The sequence below is a fragment of the Galleria mellonella genome, unplaced genomic scaffold, assembly GCF_026898425.1.
Source record: "Galleria mellonella isolate WM207_F2 unplaced genomic scaffold, CSIRO_AGI_GalMel_v1 utg33, whole genome shotgun sequence".
NCBI classification, from domain to species: Eukaryota; Metazoa; Arthropoda; class Insecta; order Lepidoptera; family Pyralidae; genus Galleria; species Galleria mellonella.
In genome coordinates, this window is record NW_026442079.1 from 6,396,398 (window position 1) to 6,411,068 (window position 14,671).

Here is a 14,671-nt window from a genome sequence, read left to right on the forward strand (position 1 = left end):
ATTTTTCTTTATAAATAATAGAAAATAACCTATTATAATCTTTATAATTTATTTTAATTATAAATTATCCATATTATATCTCCTTTAGAGTTAATAAATCTTAGTACATATTTTATGTACCTAAACGTTGATATGTATATTATTTATTAAAGATCGATAATTTATAATAAAAAGGATTTTTTGAGGATTCTATACGAAAATATGATAATTAGATAAAAGTTATTTTAATATTGTCTAGCCGAGCAGTTGAATTGAAATGTAATAAAACTTAATTGAAGTATTAATCAGTTTAAAAATAAAATGTAATTTAATCAAATATATGGTAAGTTATGCGTTTTGCAGCATGATTTTGTAATTACTGCATCTGTTCGCAACTTTGTCTCCATGACCAGGAGACAAAGAATAATTATATAATTAACCTGAATTAAAAGTATGCTATGTTTTCCTTCTTTTCCAGTCCATTAGTCTATTCAGTCCTTGGTAGTCAATGTTGATTTTAAATTTTGAATCATTAGTAACAAAATAATATTTTTGTTACACTAACTAATCATAATAATTTTATGTTTATTATATAGTGATTTACTGTGATTTTTTTTTACTCAAGATATAATTTATGTTTTAATTAACATTAAATATTGTATGTATATATTTCAGACATTAACAATATAGAGACATTTTGAGAAATAAAAAATAAAATGGTAGTGATACGATGGAAATTTCGAAGCAGAGGTATTTACCAACAAATAAAGTAAGTGCTGTTTAATTTTAATATATAATCCTATGCCATAGTATTTGTTCCTGCTAATTTCTAAAATTGTTTAGCTGGTTTTATTTTAGTAATTGTTTATTTACTAATAGTTTCATTGTTTAATATATATTACGCCAAAATCTGCTCTTTGCTATAATAAACATGTTATAAGTATATAATGTTCTATGTAGTTAATTCTTGACACATTTTTGATACACTATTAGGACTATCGGGAGCATCACTATTATTCTTAGATAGTACATGAAGCAATTGTTATTAGAAAATGTTTGAAAATTTTCAATAAAGATAATGAATGTAGGCTTTCCATAGCATGGAACTCAGTGATTAATATACATAAGATATGTGATAATTGGTTTAAACACAGTGTTGATACTATAAGTGTGGTGTGTAGGGTGGATCTAGATTGCCAATAAAAATCAGGTATGTAGGAACCCTTTACCTGTAACTGAATCATGTTAAGTCCCAATAGTGTATTTGATTTTAGTCTACAACTATGGTGGTGTAGCAGTTCAACACACTTACACCTTCTGTAGGTTGAGTATTCATGAGTGTGTATGTTTGTATTTGTTTGAGTTTTTTTCATGGTCATTTGTCTAGTACTCTAATCATCTAATGAGCTTTCCTCAGTTTTCTGCTAGATAACATAGTGTGATACACAACAAATAACACAGTGTCTCCTTTGTATGCTTTTTATTGTCACATTGTTATTGTGTGATTTAGAACTATATAAAATAATTACATTAATTTGTTTTAACTACATTAATTTATTACAGATTTTTCATCTTATGGAAGTACTCAGAAGCAGTTTTAACTGTAAGATCCCTCACTTACAATGAGCACATGAGTCAGAGTTATGCAATAGACTTTTTGTTAGAGCCAATATTTTGGTTTGTTGACAACTTCGCCAAATATTTAGGGAAGGTATATAAATTCATTCATCTTTTCAATCTTTTATTGTTACCCTCATAAACCAAAAAAGATTTACAGATAAAATGTTATAATTTATTTTAATATGTACAAATATTTTTTTTTTCAATGATTTTTGTTTAGCTGCACAGATTTTAATGAAATTTGGTACACTGTAGAACATATTAAAATATAACATACTATTAACCTTTATTGGTGTAAAGAAAACAATTCTTTTTTCAGACCACTATCAGTCTTATAGTCGTTGATAATAGTAGATTTAAGAAATATTACCAGAAATGGTGATTTCACATTTTTTATTTATGAAAAATATGTCTTCTTCATAATGGATCAAAATGTAATGGTAATCCCACTTGCATTATTAATATAAACCTGCCATGCAGCAGTGAAAGATAATAGGTGAGGATGAAAGTAGATTAGTATTTTTTAATTCATCACAATGAACTAATCATTGTGATGAATTAAAAAATCATCCATGTTGATTTCCAACCTGAAAAGGTATATTATTATTAATGAGGCTGATGGACCTCTCTACTAACAATTCCTTTTAAAATAAAAGTTGGAAGAAATAATAAAAAATAATACATGTATTTATTCATTACAGGTATTTGTTTTCTGTGTGAGTGTGTTGACTACAGCTGTGGTGATGATAGCTTATTGGGTGGGGCTACCATACTGGTGGCAGCGTTGTCCGTACACTGCTGTATTCTTAGTTGTTTTTGGGAATTGGTTGCTGTTAAACATAGTGTTTCACTATGTTATGGGTGTTATTACTCCGCCTGGATATCCACCTCATGTAAGTTATACTTCTTTTAATATGAATAAAAATCCCTATGATTATTATGAAATAAATTTTATGTAGTGATATAATCTATGAACAAGTAGGTATTAAAGTTTGATCTTTGCCCGTATTTAAAATTTTATATATAAGAAATATATTATAAGAATGTTAGGAATGTAAACCACTTTGGTTTTTTTAGGTTTTGTTGGTGTGAGGTTATTTTAATTATTACATAAATGTATTTTTTTATATAAATGTAAGCCTATAAAATTAAGATAATACAGACAATATTAACTTAATTTTGTCATCTGATTGGACTGCACTTAGTGTAGAGGTTAGAAATCTCATCTAGGCTTCTTATTAGTCTCAAACAATTAGAAGGTTCATCATATCAGCTTTTAATTGTCCACTACTGAACATTGTCCCTTCTCTCCCCTTATTTACGTATTTTGCTATTACCACCAATTATTACCTTGTGAAATGAATTTTAATTGATTGATTATTTAGGGCGCAATGATATCAGAGGCTGCCAGTATATGCAAAAAATGCATATCTCCTAAGCCACCACGCACCCACCACTGCTCTGTGTGCGACCGATGCATCTTGGCCATGGATCACCACTGCCCATGGCTTAATAACTGCGTAGGATACTATAACGCTCGGCATTTCTTTCTTTACATGGTGTACATGGTAGCAGGAGTGACTTTCGTCATTATTGCTGGCATTGATATAGGATATCAAGTACTCTGGTTAAATGACACAGGTAAATCATTCAAATAAACATTCTTTTTTATTTAAAAACTCAATACCCAAACTCGAGCCAATTTAGTTTCAGTCAGAAAAGTTAGTTTCCTGAAATAACCCAACTGGAAATTGAACTGAGGACCTCATTCATGCAAAGCAACGTACCCACCACTATATCATAGCGGTTGTTTCATCATCGTGTAATCTCTCAGTTAATGTTAGATTCATGATCATCATCTCAGCCATTATCTGTCCACTGCTGAACATAGGCCTCTCCCATAGACTGCCATAAGGAACGGTCCTGAGCCACCTGTATCTACTGTCTACCTGCAATGCATTTGAGGTCGTCACTCCATCTATTGGGGGGTCGTCCTACACTGCGTTTGCTTATATTAAATGACAGTAAATTATTTAGTTTTACTGATAGGACACTCTCTTAATACTGCTAATTTCAATTTCATGTTATAATTTTAGTAGAAGGTTAAGATGTATTTTTTTTTTATTTCAGGTGGTATAATCCCAAACAATGATCCGGATTTGATTGGACATCCAGTACGATTGAACCAAACGGGAGCTCTGGTGCCAGTGAAAGTGATTGTTGAATATGATTCTATAAACTTTCCACGTGAACACAACTTACCCGTCCCTCCAATAACAGAGACACAACGCATATGTGCACACCCATGGAAACGGAAAGCGGTCATTTTCATGGCTGTCACATGTTTGTCTGTGCTATTTGCACTTGGAGTATTATCCGTGATGCATGGCAAGAATATTAGCAGGGGCGAAACAAGCGTCGAAGCGCATATAAACGCAACTATACGCAAAACTCAGAAATCTTTCAGAAATCCATACAATTTCGGGAGAAGAAAAAATTGGAAGTTATTCCTTGGCCTCACTCAAGGCAGGACGTTTGTAAAGAATGTTTTATTTCCTTCCATACATAAACCAGCAGGTAATGGTTTGACATGGCATACAGTTCACAACGTTTCAGAAGATTGGCCTTAATTTTTTTCTAATAATATTTATGTCGAAATCTAACTTTAAAGGCTTCTAGAGATCACATATAATCCGCAGAGGATAAAATATTCTTTTGTGTATGACATGTCATATGTACGCGGATTCTTGTATATTGTAGCATCAAATCAATGTGTTCTGTTATGATGAACAAAACTGTACACCGAAAAATATCCAGCCATACCGCTCACGATTAAGGAATACTTTATAGTATAAATTTATTGAAATAGATTATTGTTTTAATTTTGTAAGCAGTTTTTAAGTATCACATTCCTATTGCATTGTATTTTAAAACGAATAAAGATACATAAAACTGTATAGCTGTCTATTTATGTGATTCCTTAGTAAGTAGCGAGTTCAAATGTAACAAAATCAGTTATTTTTATTTTAAAACTAAACTAACGAACTGATTTTGATAAATTTTTCACATTGGTTTAGAATTGATGGTGTTATGAGGAAATACAACTGAATTGAAAACTTACTTTTTTTTAAGTCAGCTGAAACTGAAGTTGGGACGTTTACGTTTAAAAAATAAAAAAAAAAAACAAATGTTATTAATTTTATTAAATATGTTGTTTTTTTTATGTAGAATCAAGAGGTTTTTATTAGATTGGCTCGAATACACTATGTGCCTGCTTAATAGAATTTTTTATTTCTACATCACATACATTTCATCACACATCTATATAATTATTATATATTATAGTTCGATACGTACAATAGCATCCAGAAATAGGCACTAAAAACCACTCCTATTTTTTTCAATGATGATGATGTGAAACTAGGCTCTTCAGTTGCATTGAAATATTTACCGAATTTACGTAGCAAAATAATTTTATAGAGAGAGTTGCAACCCCCATTTTTCAAAAATAAATAAAATGGTAATAAAAGGGTATGATAGTTGGCCAAAAATTATTTCCTACAATTAGCACTATATTAAAGGCACCAATGCCAACAAAGATGCGAGTGCAAATTTCATATGGAAACCTGGCGCGACCTTTTTAATTTTATAGATAGCTTTAAAGAAATGGTGCCTCTGAATCGACCCCATTGTGGAATTTAAATTTAACTTTAAAAAGTGGGTGGGCAGATAAAATCCGCTAAAATAACATTGTAGAATTGGATGCAGAAAAGGTCAGAGAGCAAAATTCATTGTCTAGAAAATTATTATCGATTTTCATCTGACGTGGCGTCGTCACCTTGTTTACGATTCCTAGGATTACAAAAAAAAAATACTATAATACAATTGCATGTTCATTTATTGTTAATTTGTAAGTACAAAATACTTGTGTAAGTATACTTTGTCTCTTTAGTATTTTTTAAACTACTTAGAAAGGTAAAGGTGGCATATGGAAAATGGCTCATAGGAACATGAACAGCCTGGGCATAATAATTATTTCATCTACTTCACCTAACTTAAGTATTGCCATTGCTAAGGTAAATATGATTAAAGACAATAAAACAAACACTAACTTGCATATTTATTTATACTTCATCTTGTTATCAACATTCTACTATGATTATATTGCTAATATTTCTCCACTTATATATTATAATCGACTTATTTGTTATAATAAATAAACATATACCTAAACATGTTATCTTAAGTCTATATTGCACCACTTTGACTAGATTGAGTGTATTCTGTTATTCATAATAAAAATATTACAATATTATTTTCTGTCAGTTTATCAGTCATTGAATTTATTTTTATTGATAGAAAATGACAAAAAATTTCAAGCCTTTCATAGTAATTTGACAATTGGACGCGTCAAACATGTCTTGGGGACTCAGAATTTTTTATCATTTTCGACATAATGTTTCAAACTAATAGAACAATCCCCTAAAAGAATTTCAGGTTTATAAAAAAAAAAAAAAATTCTAAAGCAACTACTAAATAATGGGATAATGTATTCTTCGTGACTAATTATGCGAATATTGTAAATTGTCGGAACTGAGTGCGAGCGAAGTAAGGACGCTTCTTCGTTGTGGATTCACGCCGAGATTTTCCCAATTAATCCACGAAAGTCTTGCTGTTAGATCTAAAAAATATTAATGGTATTTATAAATATCAAATAATACAGAACAATATTATATTAGCGAGAAGTAAAGGATGTTAGTAATGAAATCAAAAGGACTTATTGTTAGCAATATGTATAAGATATATTCACGCAGGTTATATCAATGAGAGAAAATGAAGTAATAATCGCACCTTTGCCATCAGTATATACGCTGGCTGGGGGCCAGTAGTTAGAGGGAGTTCGAGGCAAAGAGATTACCAAATAGGTCGGCTTTCCCTTTAGCACTGCTGTCCAATTCGGTTCCCGAAGTGGTGGAAAAAACGATGGGCAAAAGTTTCCTTGGGCGGCTTTAGCAAGCGACCAGAAAGCATGATTACCAAAAGGAAGGCTTGATAGCTGCCTATCAATTTTGCCCACAGATTTAAATTTGGCTCTGACGATTAATCTTTCACTGTGCCTCGAAACAGCGTTTAATTTCCGCTTTGCATCAGTGACCTCAGGATCAGAGTTAGTGCGAGCCGTAGTCTAAGTCTTGTATGGCCTAGGATGTAAGTAAGTCAACTAGCCCATCGTTACTAATTCAATAATTATTAACCATTGTAGTTTCTAGATGAAACTGCGAGGAGGTCGACACGATAGGGTGTATTGCTGGTAATTGGGCTGTTAAACTCCATTGCTAACAATCCTTTTTTCCACTCTTAAGTCATCTGAAATGTATCTCCGTGTGGTCCGCTCTGGAAACCGTCATGGTGTAGTCCTGATGAATGCGTCACGATAAACCATGTAGCCTAACTTCATCTTCACGTATTAATATTTCCTGGTATTCCGTCAGCCTTTTCTGATAACGTAGCAGAGTTACCATTCCATATCAAACTTATTTAACTCTATTTACTAGAGTTAAATAAGTTGGCCATGGCTATCTCGCAAGTTTATTATTGTTTTAATAATATACAGCTCATGTTACTCTCTGACTCTGTGGCATTCTATAACTAGGTAAAGGAACTTTTAAAATCGGTTTAGTATTCCTTGTAAGTTTATTCATTACAAATAAAAATTGAAATCCTTATTTATATTACTTTCCACTATTTTATAATTTTAACTACGAAATATTTGCGAATGAATGTTTCAAATTAAGGTATATAGTATTTAAGCTAGACTGTTATAACAAGGGTATATTTTGAGTCTTGTTTTTTTGAGAGATTTAAAATAAATGATAACTATAAGTAGATATCATTTAGACCATAACGATTTTATTTTGTTAGTGTCATATTTACCTGTAATATTTATTTATTTAAAGTTCGTTTTCTAAATTGGCCACATCTTCAGAGGCCCGAAGGTTATCAAATATAAAAGTTTATTCAAGTATCAATCCATTAATTTATCTTTATTATTATTATAAATTAGCTACTGTTCTGGCTTAGTACGGGTATAATGTTGATATTAATGTATTACCCGCTACCACTTTGTAGTATTTAAATAATAATAATGGTTACTTATCCTTAGGAGATGGAGATATATTATCATAGACTTTTTGTAGATCTTTTTAAGATATGCAATTCTATAGTGGGTACATTACTTTAATCTATCTCGTAGGGGGGAAGGGATTATTGGCAATGGAGAGCTTAGTCCCCATTACTATCAGTATATCTTATCCGGTCGACCTTCACGCGGTTTTCCCTGGAAACTATCGTGACTAATTTATCGTTGAATTCATCACGATGGGTTAACTGACCTGCCTTTTCATCCTCACCTATCACCTCTCACTGGTACCCGCCAATGTATACCGATAGCGCAGGCGAGATTACCATGCCATTTTCACCCAAAAAAAATCTATCTCGTAAGGTTTAACCAGCGTCTGCATATAAGCGCATAACAATATTTATTTTTACGCATCACATATAAATCTTTAAAATTCTCGGCTTTTCCCCAATATAATATTATATATTATATTATACAATACCTTTTTCTTGAATCACTCTGTCTATTGATGAAAATCGAATAAAATGCCTTTCGTTTTTTGAAAGCTGTACCTAAGAGTACAGACGGCGGTAAACGACTTTGTTGTATACTATTATATGTATTGATGTAAAATTAAGTTTGTTTGTTGTAATAGTACTGAGATGGAGAAAAATATAGGCTACTTTTTATTCTAGTTATGCGAACAAATATAAATATAAAAGTTTGTTCACCACTTGTGTTCCAGTGTGCTCGATCAGCTTTGATTTCTCCTCGTAAACATTTTTCTACATAAGTCAGGGGATCGTAATCGGCGTCCAATACCTGAAAGTTGTTTATTTTTTAAATTATGTTCCTCAAACACATTTTACTGGTGTCTTTTAATATAGTTTTCGAATTTTTATACTAATACTAACTGTTATCAATGATTTAGCTCGCGTGTAAGTTAATATAAGTAAAGAATAAATGGTTGTATCGAAGTGTGGGGGTTTCAAAGAAAGCAGCATAAAATTTCATTCTAGTTACACAGAAGTATATAACAGCATTATTACTTTTCTTTGCACACGTATATTTATATACGTATATAGATTTATCGTTGTTAATACGCTAAAGAAATTCGTTTTATTCATACAAACATCACATCATATGATGCATCAACTGTCAAAATTTCAAATTTAAACCCCTGTGTTTTAGGCTGTTTAGATTTTTACAATAATTATCACTATCAAGTAACTATTTAAACACAAATGATTCTTTTTTCTTCCTTTCCATACTAGAGATAAAAAGGAGTATTGAAGACAGTCGAGCCCAGTTTAATGGATTACAATGTCTTCTTATTTCCTATTATATTATCATAAAATGTATTTAGCTGTAACCTATGACATTAAACAACAAAAAGGTAGGTAGATACATTTCATACGCGCCGAAGATAAAACCTGAAGATGATGCTACGAGTAATTAGCACGGCTATAGCATTTGCATATACTTCCACGCAAAACATTTATTCTTATAAGTAATTTTAATTACTGCAACTTTTCTAAATTTTTGGACAATACGGTGAAACGCACGACAACAATATAGGTCAGGTATATAGGTACATAGGGATTGCTGCTGCTGTATTTGGAACATTGTTTTAGTCATTTTTTAAGTAGATGTTACAATGTAACTAGATATCTATACATTTGAGATAATAAAAAAAAATATATCTTACTTCTTACTAATATAATAAGATAGTAACTGAACAATGTTTGTACATGGGAGATAATTAAGAAAAGTATCAATTTGTCTCATTAATAAGGATTTTAGAAGGATAATTTTCATACTAATGAGAAGTCTTAATAAGTCTAATAAAGAAAAAACAATCATTTATAGAATTTTTTTCTATCTCTCTGCCTTAATGTTTGTTCTGGCTTAACGCGAACATTGCACTGCACTGCACCAAATTGGAAGCGGTTTTTACAGTTATGTTCCTAAAGGTTTAACTTAAATCTGATCTATATTTTATCTTGATAGGCCATCTAGAGATGGTCTACTTAATTGGGATTTCCAATTCTACCACCACGTTTACAAAGAAGAGGGCGACAACCTAGTGAGGGAATAAGATAATAGCAATAAATGCCAAATCATTAATTTTTAGAATATCTATTTGTTTGTATGTATGTTTATTCACACAGTTGTATCAGATAAGAACCACCTACTGCATCTAATTGGACGAGGTATTCAAGGTCGTGTTCCCAAAGGAAATCTAAAATCTCGTGTACATTTTACTTTTAAATCTATCTTGCCTCATTTAAGTGTCAAGTAAATTTTCATTACTGTCTCTCTAATCTGTCTCGATGTTTGTTACGTATTATTTACTTTGATTTATTTAGTATCATCATCGTCATCTCAGCCGTTACCTGCCCACTGCTAAACAAGCCTCTCCCATAGACTGTCGGAAGGAACCGTCATTTAGTATATATTTGTAATTTAGTCTAATTTTTATATAAATGTTATTTACAATAATAGATAATATCCATTTTATTTGTTTTTATTTTTGTATTCACTGTGTCTGATTTATACCACCTACTTTCTCTTTGTACTTACCTTCTGTTTAAGACAGGTTATCTGTAAGAGGTTGCTCTTAGCGACAAGGCCGCCTTTTGTCTTTACATATTTTGTATAAATATACCTTGACCTATCTTTTTTGTGCGCAATAAAGAGTTTATACAAAACCTCTGGCAAAGAAAGACGTTGGCTGTGAAACATACCTCCCTGAGTAGAGCGATGTAAGCGATAGCCAGCCGAAGCGTGTCGATTTTGCTGAGCCTTTTCTCATAAGGGAACGTCGGCACGTGCACGCGCAGTTCATCGAACGCCGAGTTTATACTGCTAAAATCAGAACATCACACGCACGTTTTAGCTTGGATGTGCCAATTAGCTTGAACAATAATTGGTTTCTACGCTTTCTATTCTATGCACTTTGTTTTTAAAATCTTGCTCCTTGGACATAAAATTTAAAATCTATAGACAAGAAAACACAAGTTGATTTATAAGAGGTGCCATCATTTAGGTAAACTTATAAAACATATTAATTATAAAACAAGGTCCTCCACCGCGTCTGCCTATCTGTCTGTTCGTGATAAACTCAAAAACTACTGCACCGAATTTCATGCTGTTTTCACCAATGGATAGAGTGGTTTTCAAGGAAAGGTTTAATATATAATTTGTTAAGTTTTTCTAGACAAAATATAATGCCATTTGTTGGAGGTTTCGGAAAAAATAAGCCGTCTGGAAGCTTTCAATGAAAACGCTGCCTGAATCTTTTCAGAAACGAGTATAACAAAATAATGAATCCACCACGTAAGATGGAGTTGTGTATCTTATATAGTTCTACAGAAAAACTCCGCAATGGCATATGTTTATCTCTTAAGGTTAACATATTACATCTATTTTAATACTTTAAAAAATGGCCAATTATAAAGTGGTTATTGGAAAACTATTTACACAAATATGGTATTAATTCTAAATTTTAAACACATTAGTTCGCTTTAGAATTTCATTAAAATTATTTTTTCCTTTACACTGACAACTTAGGAGATATAGCAAAATCAAAATAATGCGCAACGAAATTAATTTCATGTCGCCGTGATTTGACCGGGCCACACGGGTGACCCCTGACCCTACGCCTCGCGTCCGAGCCGTGGGGATCCAAAAGTTTAGGTAAAGTATAAATGTAAATTAATATTACGTTACACGAATGAAACGGGAAGATGATTGATTTTTGTTTGTTACGATTTAACTCAAAAACTACTCAACAAATTTTGGCGAAAACTGCATCTCCTCGGAGTAACATAGGCTATTTTAAATTTTCTGTAAAGGACCCGAGCGAAGCCAGGGCTGGTTGCTAGTATACTATAAAATCATTACAGCACGCTACACTTTAACATGCAAGGTAAAACTAACAGCAAATAAACTGGTGTAACCAAATTTCATATTTATCTTAGAGATAATATAACTTAATAAAAAAAACTAAGAATTTCTTAAAGCTTCGTAAAGGGTATAAACTATTATCTAATAAATTGAGATCTATAAAAAGACCGCAACAATAAGTGGATACCCATTGGGTCCGGACCTCAGCATCCGTCGACGCTCGCGGACGTTCGCGGCGGCTCGTTGCACACGGTACGGCGATCCACTACACTGGTACTCGGGCTCTGCTGATGTCTCCAGTAAAACATCTGTTAAACAACTTACTGTATCCAATATACATAACACATGCAATTCATGGAATTGTAGAGAATATTAATTAGTACTATTCCAAATTCTTGACTCTACCATGAAATGTTACAGAGCGAAATTAGGTCCGAAGATAAAAGTCGTTCATATCAAAATCGTGTCCGAATACGGAGACTTAGAATTTTTGATCGTATTGAAACATATAACTTAGTATTATATTAAAGGTGGATGGGGCGGGGGCATATTAGTAGAAGAATTAAAGACCGCATTACTAGCAATATATCGTCATAGTCGTAGAATACTGACAAATCTGACAAAGATTACATATAAAGATCCGTCAGTATTCTACGACTATGACGACTATACTATCGGATTGACCTCTATATGGTCCAAATAAATCACGACGAACTGACTCTTCCATAGTTTATCATTTCTTACTGGTGTCCAACCAATATATGTTGATCGCTGTTATCTAGACGAAGTTACTATTTCATTATAATTAATTAATAACACCAGTTACCTGTATGCAGTTGTCTGGTATGTTGGTGTACATACGCAGCAAGCGGTAATTGCAGCCTACTTCTAGCAGCTGCGTACACACACGAGGGCAGCTCGGACGCCAGTGAGGGGCCTTCGTCATCAGAACCATCGCCATATGAGAACTTCAATCCAGAGTTATAATCTAGCCGACGATTTTCACTGAAACAAACAGCTCTCTTAACAGAATCTTAGGCATGTACATAAAAGAGGAGGCTGATTGATCGATTGACTGACACATATATCAACACACAGCTGAAACTGCTGCATTTCTAATCTAGAAATTTTGCAGATAGGTTCTTTATTTAATATAGGTAGAAGAATAAGAAATATATTTAGAAAATTCATCCCCTAAGAATATAAAAGGGTTTGAATAGGATTTTGTCATTTAGAAGTCAGAAACGTGAAACTTTAGATTTAGTCTCTTGGTTCAAAATAAGAATTAATATGTTTATTAGTTTTTGAAAAATTTATTCCCCAAGGCATGAATATAGGACGAAAGTTTGTATGATAATTTTGTTATAATTAAAACTAGAAGCATAGAACTTCAGTTTTGGACTTTTGATTATAAATAAATAAAATACTTTTTAGTGTTTTTGGAAAAGTGATTCCCGCTTGAAATCGAGTAGTAATAATACAATAATTTAGTATAATTGTTTGATTAATGATGTTTGTTTACGTTGATCTCCAAAACCATTGAAATGTGCATAAAGGAGGCTCCAAAATTGATGTTGAAAATTATAGACTAATATCCATTCTACCCGTTCTAGTGAAATTTCGTAAAAGATCGGTTCATAAAACAGTACATCTTCTTTTTTTCTTCAAAAGATAATTTATGTCAAGTAATATACCTGTATATAATTATGTAATACTTATTGTGAAGCTGTTTGTGTCCTTACATAATAAATAAAAAAAGGAATTATCTGTTTATTTACACTACTTATTTTACTACAATAAACAGAAATAAAATAAAACAAAAAAAGTTAACTTGGTTACTTGAAGACTTCTTCACTCAAATATTCATTATATAACTGGCATACAGGTTCTCACATAATCTATAATAATATTATAATAATAGTTGTTTCAGAAAATATGCATTAACATTATCTACTCTATCATCTGTGACTGTAATGCTTAAACTACATTTTTCTTTAATATTTCAATATTACTGATTATATTATCAGCAGTTAAAAGGTCATAAATTTTATATCTTCAATATAATCGAACTATCCAACAATTATATATCCACGTACAAAATATCGAATGAAAAATAAGAAGAAAGAAACTTATATCTTCCGAAGTGTTAGTTTCTGAATTATTATGGATAAAAAGAATTAGGCATATCTTAATTATTTTTACGATTATTGCTTTTATTATTATTATTACTACTTTCAAATGCTACGAAGTCCACAAATATTTCCTATAAATTTTTATATTGTCTCCAACATGTTTATACCATATCTAAGAGTTAATAAAATATTCAAATATGAAATAATTAGTTGAGTAGAACTTAATTTTTATATTAAGTTAGTTAATTTATTATTAATTTAAACACTTTCTTGTGTTAGTATAATATTCTTTTCGACCTTCCAATGAATTAATAAATTCCAATCAATTAAAATAGATAAAATACACTTGTGAAAGATTTACCAATTTGTATAAATCCAAACGGTAAGAGGATAAAATGGGATTTTTAATTAACGTAACTTCATTTTGAAATGTTATTATCTAATATAATTTTATTAATATTAATTATCATTTTTAGATAGATCTAACATGCTTATTGCCATAAACATGTTAGATCTATCTAAAAATGTAATAAAATTTAAATAAAACTTTAGAAGAGCACACAATTATTAAATAAAATTGCTATTTACATCGACATATTTAGAATACAGTTATATTTCGGCGGAAAATTTCAATTGGTTAAAAAAACCTGTGCAATAACTTACCTCAACGGTGGAGATGTAGATGAATCTGCTAACTGCGTTCTTGCTCCTGACATGACTTGTTTACAAAACACTAATTATCTTAACTAATATTCGAATTAGACTGAACGTATTTTGAACGCGTAAATAATTTTATACCGCGAGGGGTGGCCATTTCGTTTATACGTCACTGTGGGGTTCTTGAATTGGAAGTGTGAGAGTACGCGCCAGACTCGACCGTACTAGGCCTTATTAAAGACCAAATTTATAGTAA

At 31.5% G+C, this 14,671-nt stretch overlaps 2 protein-coding genes across 4 annotated transcripts; one reads left to right on the forward strand and one right to left on the reverse strand.

The window, feature by feature from the left end:
- LOC113519957 (palmitoyltransferase ZDHHC16) lies at positions 1-4,556 on the forward strand. Its single transcript, XM_026905215.3, has 6 exons — positions 1-322; positions 655-748; positions 1,543-1,690; positions 2,301-2,492; positions 2,985-3,240; positions 3,730-4,556. Exons 2-6 carry the CDS (start codon positions 696-698, stop codon positions 4,227-4,229), a joined length of 1,149 nt encoding a protein of 382 aa, XP_026761016.1. The 5' UTR covers positions 1-322; positions 655-695; the 3' UTR covers positions 4,230-4,556.
- A 989-nt stretch (positions 4,557-5,545) lies between these two features.
- On the reverse strand, positions 5,546-14,554 carry LOC113521473 (T-cell acute lymphocytic leukemia protein 1 homolog). 3 transcript variants are annotated; one of them, XM_031911604.2, is made up of 6 exons: positions 14,422-14,554; positions 12,453-12,631; positions 11,829-11,934; positions 10,465-10,582; positions 8,449-8,539; positions 5,546-6,280 (listed from the first exon to the last, which is right to left on the reverse strand). In XM_031911604.2, the coding sequence occupies exons 1-6, from the start codon at positions 14,472-14,474 to the stop codon at positions 6,162-6,164; spliced, it is 666 nt and encodes a 221-aa protein (XP_031767464.1). In that variant the 5' UTR covers positions 14,475-14,554; the 3' UTR covers positions 5,546-6,161. The 3 variants fall into 3 exon arrangements, with proteins under 3 accessions (XP_031767464.1, XP_026762804.1, XP_031767463.1); XM_026907003.3 differs by having other exon boundaries at positions 10,465-10,585; positions 11,814-11,934; XM_031911603.2 differs by having other exon boundaries at positions 5,548-6,280; positions 10,465-10,585.
- Positions 14,555-14,671: the final 117 nt, after the last annotated feature.